Raw genomic sequence first — 17,909 nt, forward strand, 5'->3', positions numbered from 1 at the left:
TTATAACATCTCATTAGGACCTTATATGCATTCTCCTTTAGTGTGGTGCAGATTGAGCTTTTGGCAGCCGCTAGATAGATATCGCTCCACTCCTCATCTTCTAGGTATTCTCCAAGGTCAGATTCCCATTGAGATCTGTATCTCTGGTGTCCCTGTCCGTGGTCAGCAGAACCCACCACTTCTCCGTATAGCTGCGATGTGAGTCCCGAAGTGTCTGACTCTGCCAGACAGAGCTTTTCAAAATTGGTCAGCGCTGAATAAGGGGCTAGTTTATTATAAAATACTCGGACCTGGAGGTACTTAAAAAATTCAGAATGGGGGATATGCTTTTCAGATCTGATTTGCTCAAATGATTTAATTTTTTTGCCACTACCTTCCAAGTCTCTAAGGCGCATATAGCCGGCCATTTTCCAACTAGAGGTACTACTGCACTGCAGACCGGGAGCAAAGTCGGAGTTCCCCCAAAGGGGGGACATCAGGGAGTTTTTGGTGGTGAGGGAGTGATTGTGCTTTGACGTGTTCCATATTGACAGCGAGTTGGTCACAGAGGAAAGCGGCCTGGCAGCACCTATATGTGCTTTTTTGGGGAGCCAGATCAAGGATTGCAGCTCTATCGGGTCACAGCTTGCCCTTTCTATTTCCACCCATCTTTTCAATGCAGGGTTGGAATGCCATTGGACAATTTGGCTTAATTGCGCCGCTTTATAGTAGGACCACAGACAAGGTACCGCTAAGCCCCCTGCTGTGGAGGGTCTTTTCATGGTCAATTTGTTTACTATCGGTTTTTTACCTCCCCATATAAATTTGGAGATATCAAACTGAAGCGAGAGTAGGTCTTTCAGTCTCGGTGGCACCGGCAGTGTTTGGAATAGGTATAGGATACGAGGGAGAAGGTTCATTTTGATACTTTGTATCCTACCTATCCAAGAGATTCTCTGGGAGGACCATTTTGAGATGTCAGCTTTTAGTGATCTGAATAGGGGGGGGTAGTTTGCCTTATAAATGTCTCCAACATCCTTAGTAATAGTTATTTATTTATTTATAAAATATTTTACCAGGAAGTAATACATTGAGAGTTACCTCTCGTTTTCAAGTATGTCCTGGGCACAGAGTAAAACAAATACATGGTTACAAGTACAGCTACATAAATGAACAAGGTATACATTATATACAAGACATTGCGTGCACAGTTAAAGAAAATATATATTATGAGCGTATGAAACAGTTACAGACCAGATTAAAATGTGAGACAGCCTTAGATTTGAAAGAACTTAAACTGGTGGTGGATATGAGAGTCTCTGGTAGGTTGTTCCAGTTTTGGGGTGCACGGAAGGAGAAGGAGGAACGTCCGGATACTTTGTTGAGCCTTGGGACCATGAATAGTCTTTTGGAGTCTGATCTCAGGTGATAGGTGCTGCATGTGGTAGGGGTGAGGAGCTTGTTCAGGTAGCTGGGTAGCTTGCCCAGAAAGTATTTGAGTGTGAGACAGGAAAGGTGAACTTTGCGCCTAGACTCTAGTGATGACCAATCTAGTTCTTTGAGCATTTCGCAGTGATGTGTGTTGTAGTTGCATTGGAGAACAAAACGACAAATTGAATTGTAGAGGGTGTCAAGTTTGCTAAGGTGGGTTTGAGGAGCCGAGCCATATACTATGTCTCCATAGTCAATAATTGGCATTAGCATCTGCTGTGCAATGCGCTTTCTGACTAGGAGACTTAGGGAGGATTTGTTCCTGTAAAGTACCCCTAGTTTGGCATAGGTCTTGGTTGTCAGGGTATCAATGTGCATCCCGAATGTTAAGTGGGAGTCAAACCATAAGCCCAGGTATTTAAAACTAGTGACAGGTGTTAGGGTGGTGTTAGCGTTGGTTCTAATCAGGAGCTCAGTCACTGGAAGCTTTACAAATTTAAATACCATTGTTACAGTCTTGTCAGTGTTTAAAAACAGTTTGTTTTGGGAAATCCAGTTTTCGAGTCTCAAAAAGTCAGACTGAAGTATGTGTTGAAGGTCAGAGAGGCTATGGCTGTGTGCATATAGGATTGTGTCATCTGCATACATGTGTATTGAGGCTTCCTTACAAGCTGTGGGAAGATCATTAATGAACACTGAGAAGAGTAGGGGCCCCAGAACAGAGCCTTGCGGGACACCACAGGTGATATCCGGGGGGTTGGAGTTAGAGCCTGAGAGGAACACATGTTGGGATCTTCTTGATAGGTAGGACTGAAACCAGTTTAAAGCATGTTTCCCTATTCCAGAGCTCTGGAGTTTGTTAAGCAGGATAACATGATCAACTGTGTCAAAAGCCTTTGCAAAATCTAGGAATACTGCACCAGTGAGTTGTCCCCGTTCCATACCACACTGGATTTCATTGCAAACTTTTAGCAGGGTAGTTACGGTGGAGTGTTTGGGACGAAACCCAGACTGGAATTGGCTAGGGAAATTTGTCTTGGTGTAGAAATCGCTTAATTGGGAGTGGACACATTTTTCCATAACTTTGGATAGAATTGGGAGAAGTGAGATTGGCCTGTAGTTTGAGACAGTGTTTTTGTCCCCACTTTTGAAGATTGGGACAACTCTGGCAGTTTTCCATGTCTTAGGATATGGCCTGCAGACAGGATAGAGTTGACCATGGACGCAATTGGTTTGGCAATGGCTGGGGCACCATGTCGTAGGAACCTAGATTGTAGTAAGTCGAGTCCACATTGGCTGCTTAGTTTTAGTTTAAGGAGCGCTTGTGTAATCTCCTCTTCAGATACTGGGCTAAATTGAAAATTGTGGGCAGTGTTGGGAGGGGTGGGACTGTAGGGATACTCCCAGGATGAGATTCATGTTTGGGGTTTGTGCTGCGTTTCGCTAATAAGTTAGTGGCACACCCAACAAAGTAATCATTGAATGCATTTGCAATGTCTGTGGGGTCAGAGTAATATCCCCCTTAGTGATATTACTTGGTTGTTGATGGTTAGGAGGCTGGAATATATTGTTGATAACCTTCCAGAAGTTAGCTGGGTTTGATGTATTTTGGTGGAGATTGTCAGAGTAATATTGTGCTTTTGCATGCCTTGTTTGCCTTGTACACATGTTCCGCATGCATCTGTAGTGATTGAGATCCTTGGTAGTGCCAGTTACTTTGTAGCTTTTCCACAAGGCATCCCTGAACTGGTAGAGTGCTATAAGGTCAGGTGTAACCCATGGAAGGTGGGCCCCCCCGTACCCTTATTTTGCGTAGTGGAGCATGGGTATTGCAGAGTTTTAAGAATTCGGATTTGAAATAGTCGAGCGCAGAATCGGGGTCGGGAATTAAATCGATTCTGTGCCATGGGCAGTTGGTAAGGTCATCCAGAAACTGTTGTGGGTTAAAGTTTTTAAATGTTCTAGTGAGGAGAACTTTAGGGCTTGAATGGGGCGGTTTAATTTTCCTTACACAGTACACTATTGCATGGTCACTGAAAATATCAGGAAGGATGCCAGAGGATTGGATTCTGCTGGGGTTTGAGGAGAGAATCCAGTCTAGCAAGGAATGGTTATGCGATTTCAGGTTTATCCGTGTTGGTTGGGAAATGAGTTGTGATAGGTTAAGTGACTTGAGTTGTATCTGGATTTTGTGGTTTTTAGGGTCAAGCCAATTGAAGTTGAAATCCCCTAGAACTAGCAGCTCACTCTTCTCATTCAGAGAGGAAATGGAGCCAAGAAATTGGGTGATATCAGTCAAGGATTGTAGAGGGGCTTTAGGGGGGCGGTAGATGCCAGCAAGCAAGATGGGCTTAGAAAAGGGGAGGCAGATTTTGCCAACTAGAGTTTCAAAAGAGGGTGGACTTGGTGGGCAATTTAACAGTGTAAACTGTAAGGTGTCTGCAATATAAAATAACACCCCGCCTCCTCTCTTTGACCTATCTCTCCTAAAAATGGAGTATCCCTGAATGGCAATATTTGCATCAGGGGTTTTAGGGGATAGCCATGTTTCTGTAAGAACAATGGCTTTGGGTTTATGCATAAGGCACCATGCCCTTAGTTCGTCCAGTTTGGGCAGCAGGCTCCGGATGTTTACATGGGCGACAGATAGCCCTTTTTGGAATTTAAAGGTGGAATTCTCAGGGGCATGGGACAGAGCTGAAATGGGAGGACCTGGGTTAGGTTCAATATCACCTGCTAAAGAGAGTAATAGTATGAGTAGAAATTTGGGTAGTTGTTTGCAAGTTGTAAATTTGTGGTATTTTCCATTAGAGTGAGCAGTGGTTGGTGTGCTGGTTTTTAGAGTTCTCCACCAACATTCAGTAGATAGTGCAAGGCTTTTGAGTAGTCCAGGGTGTATGGTGATGTTGGGTGTGGGCCAGGATGGAGGAGTTTGTAGTGGATAGAGGGAGTAACATCTCCATGAGGCCAGGAGAAAGGAAAAAGTTAAAATACATAGCAGGTTCATGATGCCAGAGGTAGGCAGTGCTGCAAGGAGCTGTTGTGAGCAGAGTGAGTGTGAGCAGACTAACAGCAGGTGTGTGCCTGTTCCTTGTCAAATGTTTAGCTGTATTGCAATGCTAGAGTCAGTTCAGGGTTTCAGTGTATTGTGCAGTCAGTTTTGGGAGAGACTGCAGTAAATAAGTTGTAAAGGGGTGGGGGGTTGAAATAGGCAGGTTAGCAAGCATGGGATCATAGTGTGAACTGAATAGCTTACCGTTTGTTGTCTTGAGTAAAAGAGTGTGCAGTAGATCCAGTCCCCAGTCACACTGTAGTCTAACTGTATTTATCACTTAAAAACCTCACTTTAAATGCCTCACTATCTAATGCCAATTGCAGTTCCTGCAGATTGCAGGAGAGGTGTTTGTTATATACAGCTACAACAGTCACATGACCCTCCCCCTCCCCAATCAGTCAGCTTGTTCCATTTGGTCAATTAACAGCACAGAGTTAAGAGGAAGAAAAAAAAAACTTTTTAAATTCAAACATACTCACTTATATCAATTCTACAAGGCCAGATTCAGTCTCCCAAGTATTTAATCTGGTTCTGTTTCCAATTAAAATTGAAATTTAGCTTTAGTAGCTTTTCAACCTCTGTGGGGAGGCTGATGTTTAGAGTTCCGATTTAGATTGATTGATTTTGAATCCAGATATTTTTGTGAATTTGTCTTGCAGATTAAATAGATTTGGCAGAGACGTGAGGGGTCGAGAAAGTAATAATAGAATGTCGTCAGCATATAGAGCTGCTTTGTGGGATTGCGAGTCAATATTTACCCCAACTATATCAGGACAGCCACGGATCTGAGCTGCTAAGGGTTCCATACAAAGGGCAAACAGGAGGAGGGATAACGGGCACCCCTGTCTCGTGCCACTTTTAATTTGGAATTGGGCAGATGGAAAGCCCTGGTGTATGACCTTAGCAGTAGGGCCTGAGTAAAGTGCCAGAATCGCTTCACTCACCCTTTCCTCAAATCCAAACACCACGAGCGTCTCTTTTAAATACGGCCAGTCGATCCTGTCGAACGCTTTTTCGGCATCCAGACTTAACATCATAATTTGTGATTTTCCACTGTGAGCCAATTCTATCAGATCGATGATTCGTCGGGTATTATCCGCTGCTTGTCTACCTTTAATAAATCCGTCTTGATCTGGATGTATCAGTCTGGGCAGGATCTGACTTAGTCTATTGGCCAGCAGTTTGGCGTAGATTTTAATGTCAGTATTAATCAGGGAGATTGGTCTATAGCTTTTGCATTCCAGCGGATCTTTGCCTGATTTATGGATTAGTGATATAGACGCTCGGAGCATCTCTCCGGGGATTGGGGCTCCTGCCAATATTGCGTTAAACATTCGGAGCAGCCTTGGGGTAAGCACTTTGCGAAACTTTTTATAGTACAGCCCCGAGAAGCCATCCGGGGCCTTTGATGGTTTCAATTCTTTTATCACCGTGGCTAATTCCTCCCCAGTGAAATCCGCCCCTAGGCTCTCTCTTTCCGCCTCAGTGAGCTTTGCCAAATTTGAGTTTGCTAGGAAATCTCCTAGTGACTTACTCGTTTTTGTGCTATGTGCCACTTTCTCACCGTTGTATAAAGATTCATAGAATTTACCAAATTCATTAACTATGATTTTAGGATTGGCCGAGGTGGAACCTGATTTCAATCTAATCGCTTGGATATTGTAGTTGGTCTGTCTGTTACGTAGCAGACAGGCCAGCATCGTATCTGGTCTGTTAGCCTTTTCGTAAAATTTCCTCTTGGACCAACATAACGAATTTTCTGCCCTGGACGTCAAAAGCATATTTAATTCAATCTTAGTATCTTTCAAATCCTTGAGGACCTGCGGATCTGGGTGTTTTGTATGGCTCTCAGATAGGGAGCTTAGTTTAGACTGAAGGGTGATAATTTTAACGTCCCTTTCCCGCTTGCGTCTCGCCGCGACACTTATCAACGTGCCTCTGAGGGTCGCCTTGTGAGCCTCCCATAGAGTTAACTGGGATTCCACAGAGCCTGTGTTGATTTCAAAGAATTGGTTGATTTCTTTACCAATGTGTTCGCATATATCAGGGATTTTTAAGAGGGATTCATTGAGTTTCCAGTTTGCCCCCAGTCTGCCATGTTTAATTTGATTAATTACCTTAGCTCAACAGGTGCATGGTCTGACCATGAAATATCATGGATTACCGCACGGGCGACCAGCGGGACCAGTCTACTAGAAACGAAGAAGTAGTCGATTCTACTATATGAGTTGTGAGGGTGGGAGTAAAACGTGTAATCTCTCTCCAGCGGGTGCAACTCTCTCCAAATATCCGCTAGATGGTTCTTCCGGAGGCCTGAGGTCAGGGAGAGTCTCTCGCTTTTTTGTTACTCTCTTTGGGGGTGCTGGATCTATCTAGTGCTGGCTGAAGGGCTATGTTAAAATCCCCTGCAATAATAATATGGCCCTGTGCCCAGGTATTCAGGGTTTGGAAGAAGGTATCAAAGAATTTTTCGTCTTGCTCGCAGGGAGCGTACACGGCTGCTAGAGTAATAGGTTGCTCATGTATGGAACCCGTTAGGATGATGTAGCGACCTTCCTTATCTTTTTTAACTGTTATAACGTTAAAGGGTATCTTGTTGTGGAAAAGTATAGCAATTCCCCTCTTTTTTTCAGGGGCTGATGAGAGGAAGAACTGCGAGTATTGCTTATCCATGAAACGGGGGGAGCTTTTGTCGCTAAAATGAGTTTCTTGGAGCATCAATATGTCGGCACCCCGCCTTTTATATTCTGTGAATGCTATCTTGTGTTTTAAGGGGCTGTTGAAACCCTTTACGTTATGTGAAATGATGTTAAGGACCATCTAGTGGAAGTGGGTGTGTAGGGCGTATCATGAGCCATAGTCTTACCCCGTTCCTAGGGCCGAGATATCCGTCTGATGGATTGACTGATGATGTGGAGATGTCTTTACCGCATATTCCCTTGCCGTCCGCTCCTCTTTCTTCTGGGGGCGAGGGTTGGGGGAAGTGGGAGGCCAGGCCCCAGGGAGGGGGGACACATGAAGGTAGGAAGGGGCAGGGGAACATATAACATACAACGAACAAAGAGACAAAAATGACAGCGTAAACAGTGTGTTTCTGACAGTGAATATACATAGAATTGAGAAGATCTCATCTGGGATGGACCCAGAGAGATCCTTATGCCCATAGGTATGGTCTGACAGACCGTCCGTAACGGTGGACTTGTCTGTGTTTCCTGAGGGACCAGCCTCCTAGGGACTAGGATACGACCCATTACTGGGAAATGGGTCGAGATAGGAGAAGCCTGCAGCGGGGGTAGCCCCCGCCAGCGCATCTTAAAGCATTATTTATATAAACTTATACCAGCAAAACATCAACTAATAACTTTTGTAAATAATAAAAACTTTTACAAACACCTCAAACGACAACACTCAGAGGGGTATCGTGAGCAACTATAGGGATATGTGGGAAATTATATGTATAGTATTTTTGACTGACAATATGACACAAAATGGAGCAGTTTGGTTTATGTGGGTCTTATGGCAGAAGATTACATGGACAGTGTAGTCGCTGCATCACTTAAATTGTAAGCTCTCCAGGGCAGGGATTTCCGTTCCTATTGTCTGATTTTGTTTGTTGCACTTATTGCATTATAATTCCCGCTGAGTACATTGTGGGCCTTATATAAATAAAGACATACATACATGGGCATCTACAGTATCTTTACACTATAGATTGCTGTCTGGTTTAGTTGATATTATTAACACACTAATATGATAGAACAGGAGTTCCTTAACTTTACTTTTCATGGACATTTTCAGTGTTAATTATTTGGAGGATGTACATGTATCCTTGAATAATGTAGGGGAGAGCAAACTTTTTATGCCGAGCCCCCCTTTTCATCTATGAAATTTCTCGGGCCCCCCTGCATGATGTAATCAAAATCACATGACGTCAGCGCACGTGAGCTGGTTCAGCCAATAAGGGCAAACCAGCTTTGTGACGCTTCGGCCACGCCCCCGCAACACGTCTACAATCTCCTGCAGCCAAGTTCACAAGTCGCTTGGGCTGCAGGCGTGCGCGCAGGTGTATACTAGTATTGGATCACTGTTTATTTTATTGTTGGCTGGCATCTGGTAATATGTTTTTTTCTGGTGCACAAAGGCAATCCATTTGAGGGGGCATTCATCCACCTCCTTGCTACCTCCCTTCCGCCCCCCCCCCCCCTGCCTTTTTTCCCCTTCCCCTCTCTTTTTTCCTTCTCTCATTTGCTTTCCCTAGTGTCATCCACTCTAATTTACCAGTTTTATGTATTATTTATTTATTCCCGTTTTAAATGTTGATCAGGGACCCCCATACTCAAACTCAAGGGGGGTACTGATGGATCTCCCCTGCTGATCAATAATCCCAAGTGACCCCCACTGACCAAAAGAAAAACCCTCAGCCCCCCAAAACTTATCCTCCTCCCAAGCCCCTCAATACTGCCATCTCTGCCTGACCTTCATCCCTCCGTTTAGCTGGGTTTGGAGGGGGGGAGCGCTCCGTTGATCTCTTCCTGGTGCTGCTGGAGCTCCCTGGAGATAGGTGATCATGAGGCAGGGGCCTGCTCCGGCTCCTCCAGGAGCTGGAAGACCCTGCTACCAATGGGTGTGAAGCTCATTGGTCTGAAAGAGAAACCACCTCCTCCCCCGCCAGAACTCCCCTCCTCTCCCCTCTTTCCCAGCAGACACAGCAAAGCGTGCAGCTGCAGCATCAATCACTCCACGGTGCCGCCCAGACCTGCAGCGGGTTTGTCACTGCGCTGGGGCGTGCTCCTCCTCTGGCCTCTTTGGAGCCATTTCTCTTCAGCCTCCGTCCTTCCGCAGCCCCCGCGCACATCATGATATTGGCCGCCAGCTAAAGTGACCAGATTTTAAAAAGTTAAAACCGGGACACATCAAAAAAAGTATTTATCACAAATTACATCACTTAAGAATAAATATTATGATATTTGTCTAATAGTTTCCCCATTTAAGCTGTATTATTAATCTCTCTCTCCCCGCCGCATCAGGACCACTCTCCCCTCTTCCACAGTCTCACACGCCTCTCCCCCAGTCTCTCCCTCTCCCAGTATTTCTCACTCAATCTTCAGTGTCTCTCTATCCCTCCCCTCAGTGTCTCTCCCTCCCCCACTCTGTTTCCCTCCCGCCAGTGTGTGTCTCTCTCTTTATCCCTCCCCCTAGTGTCTCTCTCACCCCCACCAGTGTCTTTCTCTCACTACCCTCAGTGTCTCTCCCTACCTCCGTGTTTCTCACTCTCTCCCTCCCCCCTAGTCTCTCTCACTCTCCCTACCCTCAGTGTCAATCGCTCCCTCCCCTACTCTCTCTTTTCCTCCCCCAGTGTCTCTCTTTCTCACTCCCCCTAATGTCTCTCTGCCTCCCCCCAGTGTCTATCTCACTCTCCCTCCCCCCAGTGTTTTTCTCACACTCTCCCTCCAGCCATTTTCTGTCCCTCCTCCCAGTGTCTCTCCCTCCCCACATCCCCTCACCCCATGACGCCCCCCTTCCCATGACGCACTCGCCCCATGACACACCTTCACCTCCTCATCCCCCCTCCCCATGACAACCCCTCACCCAACCTCCCCATGACAACCCCTCACCCAACCTCCCCATGACACCCTCTCACCCCCCCCCCCTCCCCATGACACCCCCTCACCCTCTCACACTCACGCTCTCATCACGCTGCATGCAACAAGGAGGATCTGCAAGAGCTGTGCAGCACAGCGCCACCTAATAACCGAAAGAGAAATTGCAGCTACCGACTGCTTTTCTCTCTGCTCCAGGCAAAATCGCCGCCAGCCACCTGCGCCCCCCCCTAAACAATTTTGCGCCCCCCCCCCCCCCGGTTTGCGCACCGCTGGACTAATAATTTATACATATATAAATACAGGTTATATATGTGTAACGGATTTTCTGACCTGGCCTGACCCACCCAATCTCACATTAGCCCCTGTGGTCTAACCAGTCCCCATTACATGGTAGTGTCTGGTGGTGCACCTGTTGGCAACAGGACTCCTGAGTCTCCCGCATGATGTTGTGTGGGGATTGCCAACCCAGACAGGTTCCCTGCCCTCCCTGGCAACACCCATGACGGGCTCATCTGGATCCACGGGGTCTGATAATGTCTCTGGACCCATTGGTTCTAAGTGATTCTGGCATATCTGAAACCACCTCTCTTGCATTTCCCTCTTCCTTTGTTCGGGCGTAAATTCCCCTTTAGCCCACCAATAGTCCACTACGTCCTCTCTCTCTAATAGGAACCGCGTACGGTCCATCCACCCCACATATCCCTCGAATAAGGGAGCCCACCACCGGGTCTCCTTGAGTTTCTCGGACCCAGACTCTAGAGAGTCTCCCTCCTCGGTATCCCCCCAGGAGAATACCCCAGAGGTCCCTGCTGAGCGGGGCCTAGACCATCTCTCTTGTTTTGGTCTCTCCTCTAGCTTTACAGTGGCCACGTTAGGCACCCATCTGGATTCAGATACCTTCCCCAATTGCCCTCCACCCCTAGACCCACCGTCGGATGCATAACTGCCCAGTCTCTCCCCAGTCCGTTCCTCACCGATTCCCAAGGACCCTTCCGGCATCCCCAAACTGGACGTGGACCCCCGGGAAAAGGTGACTGGGACAGGGGCTTTATCTAGGGCATGGGGTTCGGCGTAAGGGCGGGCAATTGGTATCCGCGGGGTTCCGACCCACTCTCTACCTTCGGATTGTCCCATGGTAGTTACATGGTAGTGTCTGGTGGTGCACCTGTTGGCAACAGGACTCCTGAGTCTCCCGCATGATGTTGTGTGGGGATTGCCAACCCAGACAGGTAGCTGAGGTAGTGTGTTTGAGTCCTACCTAGATCCAGTGCAGCGCCTCCATCTCATCAGGATCCCAGCGTCCGCTTGTGGATGGTCCTGGTGAGGAACTCCTCTGTGGTGCACCCCTCTGTGTAATCACTCCACACTTACACACGAGGGTATCTTTTAACAGGATCATCTTTATTGACGTACGGCGGGCCAACTGCCCCTCACAGCGGGTATTCTTAGCCCCTCATGTTCACCGCACTTCCCTCTGAAAGGTATTTCTTCCCTTAATTGGTGGATTCCCTATCTCCCCTCAGGGAGATCTTCCCTGTGCCAGGTCCCTGGTCACAGTGTCATGAACTGTCCTTTCAAGTCTCAACACAGACTTGTTTCTTTAACCTTTCCTCCAACACCTCCAATACACAAGACCTAACTTTTGAGCAGTGCTGTGCCTTATGTATCCTCTGGGGGCTGGCATAACTCTGACATCACTAATCATGGATTCAGAACTTATGACCACTCCCATCCATACATAGGGCACCTCACCAGGGTATGAGGGCAAACCTCCATAATTACTGCTGGCATGCCCATAACTTACCAGGCCTTACTGTCAGCAGGAGAGATGACTGCAGCCATTTTACAGTATGGTTACATTCTCCCCCTGGTGAATCCCACCGATCCGGCTTCCCCAAACTGGACGTGGACCCCCGGGAAAAGGTGACTGGAACAGGGGCTTTATCTAGGGCATGGGGTTGGGCGTAAGGGCGGGCAATTGGTATCCGCGGGGTTCCGACCCACTCTCTACCTTCGGATTGTCCCGGACCACTGCGCGGACGCTCCGCCGGCTGAGCCTCACCCTTCTCGGCTCGCCTCACGGCCTGCCAGCTCTTGGTCTTCAGAGGTGATCGGGAACCGCTGCCCGATCGCCGAAGCGTTGGCGTTCTCCTTCCGGTCGCTCCGCTACCTCCGCCAGAAGTGACGTCATCGCCGGATCCGGATACGCCGCCATCTTGCGAGGGACCTGGGGATCTCTTCCTCCACGACGACGTCCGGAAGTCCCGCTGCCGTCTCGTGCATCTCCTGGGCCTGGCATGGCCTCTCCTCCACAGATGTCGTCACCGGAGCCTGGTTACCACAAGGGCTGCTCTTGCCACTCCGCAGGGTGGGTGTGGATCGCCCATCACCGCTGGACCCGCCGGTCCCAGGAATGGAAGGGCTCCGCCTCTCGGCCTTCCGCTCCACTGGCGACACCCGGCTCCTTTCACCGTTACTCCCGGTAAGTGGCACCTTCCTTCCGTTTCCTCCACAGGACGCCGCCACAGGCCGGATCACTGTACCGGACAACTTTTTGGGCTCCACATCGGAGGTATCCACCTTTAGTGTGCTCGGGGTCACCGATCGTGGTGACCGCCTTCTTGTCTCCCGGTCGGTATGCTGACCGACCGCTCCTTTCTCCTCTGACCCAGCCGTAGTAACCGGCTCCGATCCCCATTGGCCGGGATCTGCACTCTCTTTCCACAGTGCACCGGGGGACTCGGCGGACAGCCTAGCCGTATCCCCCGTGGGGTCAATAGTTTGAATAGGCACAAAGGTGGGCATAGGCCACAGGTACTGGGTACCGCATCGCGGACAGCGCGCCGCCGTGCCCATGGTACCGCCAGGTAGCCTGCATTGTAGGCAGAGGCCCACTACAGTCTCAGTGCCTGCCACCCGAATCACCAGCACTCCCCCTGGTACCGCATAGGGCTGGGTGGATACCATAGTAGTCACGTCTTGGGGACAGGCCATTGTCTTTGTGGGAGCCACTTTCAACAACGGTCTGTTCTGGGAACTTGTTCCGCGCGAGTGACAAGCAGGGGTTGAGTTGCCGGCCACTCCCTTTACCAGCTCCACCCTCATCTGACACAGCTGGAAACCACCCCCACTAGTAACAATTATGGGCGGGTCCCACAGCTTAATAGGATGTCCTTTAATTGAGGCCGCTCCTCTCACAGTCCTGGAGGGCGTGGCCACAGCTTTCGCGCCATTACCCCCAACAGGGTGGGGTTCTTTCTTTGGCGCCAATCCCGGCCAACTGTTTGCAATTTTTGCAACTGCAGTTTTCTCCTCAGCAAGCCCACACGGTCTCCCGGGGAAGCGGGAGCCACCATCTTGGTTTGCAGTCCCAATCACTTTAGCAACTGTAACTTGAGTAGTAATTGCCGACTGGCAATCAGATACTTCTTTTTCACCACATTTTACAACCATGTCCTCAACACTGTCCACCGGAATAGCACCCGGCGATCCTAGGCAGAACCAAAACGGTGCGGCTACAGCCTTAGCACCACTCCACAGCAGGCTCGTGAAAGTCATTTCCTTAACTTGTTCTTCACCCGCACACACGCCAGGTGCGTTCTTCCCGTCAGCCTCCGTCCGCCATCTTGGACTATCCGCGCCGCGCGGATCCTCCATTTCAACGGTCGCCATTTCGTTACTGTACTTAGTAGTATTGTACATGGGGCTCCTCTCTGCGGGGCAGCCACCACACCGGCACAATAAAGATTGCCCTGATGCACCACCTTGTGTACCTAATGTAGGCTGGACTCGTGTATGCACTACCTCAGGCTAGGCTCACTCTCTCAGTGTCTGCTGTATTTCCTTCCTCCCAGTCTGTGCTCCCTTCGGTAAGTGGTCTGGAATGGGCTAGAGTACTCTGGAGCTTCCATGCAGTACTTGGGCATCTACTTACTGTTGGCTAGCCTAGCGCAGACCCTCTCCAGGACTCTTGACTCGTTACCAGGCCATCCCTTTTGGCATCCTACCAACTAGCACTGCCTCAAGGTGACCTGTATAGCTATAGCCCCTCTCCAAACCTCCAGCTCCTTTCAGGCCCCTAGGTCGTCCCTGCGAGCTGACTATTCTCCATCAGCCCCTGACTACTCCTAGGTCCGTCCCAACGCAGCACAAAGTGGCTGCAGACACTCTCCCTGTTTCCCAGTGACCTAGCAAAAGCCTGTCCTGTTGACAGGTCCATCTCAGCAGCGCCTCCAAATGTAACGGATTTTCTGACCTGGCCTGACCAACCCAATCTCACATTGGCCCCTGTGGTCTAACCAGTCCCCATTACATGGTAGTGTCTGGTGGTGCACCTGTTGGCAACAGGACTGCTGAGTCTCCCGCATGATGTTGTGTGGGGATTGCCAACCCAGACAGGTAGCTGAGGTAGTGTGTTTGAGTCCTACCTAGATCCAGTGCAACGCCTCCATCTCATCAGGATCCCAGCGTCCGCTTGTGGATGGTCCTGCTGAGGAACTCCTCTGTGGTGCACCCCTCTGTGTAATCACTCCACACTTACACACGAGGGTATCTTTTAACAGGGTCATCTTTATTGACGTACGGCGGGCCAACTGCCCCTCACAGCGGGTATTCTTAGCCCCTCATGTTCACCGCACTTCCCTCTGAAAGGTATTTCTTCCCTTAATTGGTGGATTCCCTATCTCCCCTCAGAGAGATCTTCCCTGTGCCAGGTCCCTGGTCACAGTGTCATGAACTGTCCTTTCAAGTCTCAACACAGACTTGTTTCTTTAACCTTTCCTCCAACACCTCCAATACACAAGACCTAACTTTTGAGCAGTGCTGTGCCTTATGTATCCTCTGGGGGCTGGCATAACTCTGACATCACTAATCATGGATTCAGAACTTATGACCACTCCCATCCATACATAGGGCACCTCACCAGGGTATGAGGGCAAACCTCCATAATTACTGCTGGCATGCCCATAACTTACCAGGCCTTACTGTCAGCAGGAGAGATGACTGCAGCCGTTTTACAGCATGGTTACATATGTATCAATTGAAGATCCTTCTTTGTAGAGGTTCTGGTATCTAAGGTGTAGCAACCTTAGTCAATAAGAACACAGAGCGAATTCTCTCCCAGATTTATTCAGAGACAAGTTCAGAGCACAGCATCACAGCGTCAAATTATACAGGCATCCTTAGCACAGGTTATGGATGGAGAATTATTCAATTATAGGCCGTTGTAAATCCTAACATGAGTCTGATAATTCTGACAACTCTAATAATTCTGAAGTCTCCAACCCACAAGTCCACATCCTTATACCCTATTATCGGATTTCCGATAAAGCCAAATAAGTACTTGTTTTTCCCAAAAGTGTTACTTTTCCAGGTGTTCCTCATCAAATTGTGTCATACATTCCTACTGTGTCTCATCCTCATTATTTCTTAACCTGTTTAACCTTTCTTGATACCTGGCAATATCCTGTTTTTCCAATTATCTCTTTCTTCTGATATCCTTGAACTTCATCCCAGAATTTTATCTCTTAATGGTCATACATTTTGGCACGATATATTTCTTTTAATAAAACCATTTTCCCTTTTTAACTTCATATGTACCAGATAATTATTAAGAGACAATATGGCGTCTCTCTGGTTTTAGATATACATGTAAAAATAGTGTGCAAGATATATTTGTATTTCAAAATATGTGAAGAGATCTCATACTATGGGGCCTATGCAGAGAGCAGCGCTGTTTCGAAATTCGCCATTTTTTGGAGAAAATCGCGCAGAAAGCAGCAGAAAATGGCGAGTTCCGAAAAACGCGCCAATTTTTCTTTTCTATTTGTAAAACTCGCCTCGCGGCTGGCGAGAACCTCAATCTCGCCAGTTTTAAAAATATCCGTATGCAGAGAGGCGCGAACGGCATCTAGCGGCTGTTCGCGCCAATAAAATGGCGCGATTGTCTCCTTTTTGCCTCGCCAGAAAAAACTGGCAAGAAGCTGCCGCTCGCGGCCATTGCAAAGGGAAAAAAAAGGCGCGAATTTGTTTTTACACATTTCTGAAGCGCGCATCTCGCCAATTTAAACTCGCCACACGCATCCATGTTAAACATAGCAGAATTCGCACTTTTCTGCATATGGAGAATAAAACTCCAAAAAAGCTACTTTTTAATAAATTCGCCAATTTTTAAATTCGCTGCTCTCTGCATAGGCCCCTATATCTCTTTATAAGTTTCAGGTTTGGCTTTCTTTTGTCTAGTTAATATCACACCATTCTTCATCAATGATTTCACTGTCAGAGCTGCTACAAATACATTTCAGGCCTTTGGGAACCACCAAACATACAGAACACCTACAAGCTCAAATTGAACCCCCAAAAAACCACCAATTTGGGAACCACCAATATCATTAGGGGCCACTGGATGTCCATGGGACACAATTATAAAACCCTGGGTGAAGAGAATATTTTGTTAATTAAGTATTGGTGAAATAAATTCTTCAGTGTTTTGGATTTGTAATTTGCGTTCAGTAATTTGATTTACAGATTGAAAACATTTATTCTGTCTTTTTTGTTTACTTCTGTTAGAGATCGGCCTGAATGAGGAACAGAACTTGAGCTCTGATACATCCAGAAGCTGTCTGACTCCTCGCAGCCCAGAAGTGCCAAAAAACAATGATTCCTGCCACATTTTAGACACATACAAGGAATCAGTGCCACATGATGGTGAATTTACAGACCTTGTACAGCACACAGCGGAGACGGACTCTAAATATGGGTCCAGCAAAAGGTATGAGAGAGATTTAAGAAGCCGTGGTGCTCAGCCTTTTCTCTGTCGTCAGTGTGGCAAAAGCTTCTCACTGGACAGGGACCTGCTCACACACCTTTGTGTCCCCACTAGAGAGCAAACCTTTACATGTACAGATGGTGGGAGCAGTTTCTCACTGAAGGGGAATCTTCTTCCACACCAGATGATTCAGACAGCAGTGACTCCTTTTACTTGTACAGTGTGTGGGAAACAGTTAAGTACTAAGTGGACCCTCCTCAGTCACCAGATGGCTCATACAGGGGAGAAACCATTCACATGTACAGAGTGTGGGAAACAATTCATAGTTAAGCAAAGTCTCCTCAGACACCACAGGATTCATGCAATAGATAAACCATTCACATGTTCAAAGTGTGGGATACAATTCAGAATAATGAGCCACCTTCTCAGACACCAGATGGTTCATACTGGAGAGAAACCATTCACATGTACAGAGTGTGGGAAACAATTCAGTACTATGAGCCGCCACCTCATACACCAGACGACTCATACTGGAGAGAAACCATTCACATGTACAGAGTGTAGTAAAAGCTTTTCTCTGAAGACACAGCTCCTCAACCATGAGCAGATTCATACAGGGATGAAACCATTCACATGTACAGAGTGTGGGAAACATTTCAGTACTATGAGCCGCCACCTCATACACCAGAGGACTCATACTGGAGAGAAACCATTCACATGTACAGAGTGTAGTAAAAGCTTTTCGCGGAAGTCACAGCTCCTCATCCATGAGCACATTCATACAGGGATGAAACCATTCACATGTACAGAGTGTGGGAAACAATTCAGTACTATGAGTAACCTCCTCAGACACCATAAGACTCATAAATAAGAGAAACCATTCACATGTGCAGAGTGTGGGAAACAATTCATAACTATGAGCCACCTCCTCAGACACCAGATGACTCATACTGGAGAGAAACCATTCACATGTAGAGAGTGTAGTAAAAGCTTTTCTCGAAAGACACAGCTCCTCAACCATGAGCAGATTCATACAGGAAATAAACCATTCACATGTACAGAGTGTGGGAAACAA

At 47.6% G+C, this 17,909-nt stretch overlaps 1 protein-coding gene across 1 annotated transcript in view; it reads left to right on the plus strand.

Annotated features, from left to right (window-relative positions):
• Positions 1-17,705, plus strand: part of LOC142488031 (uncharacterized) — a 33,395-nt gene extending 15,690 nt beyond the window's left edge. The window contains exon 5 of the mRNA XM_075588378.1: positions 16,636-17,705. Coding sequence (XP_075444493.1) covers positions 16,636-17,705 — 1,070 coding nt within the window. The remainder of the gene's footprint in view (positions 1-16,635) is intronic.
• The last annotated feature ends 204 nt before the right edge of the window (positions 17,706-17,909 follow it).

The sequence above is a fragment of the Ascaphus truei genome, chromosome 2 (genome assembly GCF_040206685.1).
Source record: "Ascaphus truei isolate aAscTru1 chromosome 2, aAscTru1.hap1, whole genome shotgun sequence".
NCBI classification, from domain to species: Eukaryota; Metazoa; Chordata; class Amphibia; order Anura; family Ascaphidae; genus Ascaphus; species Ascaphus truei.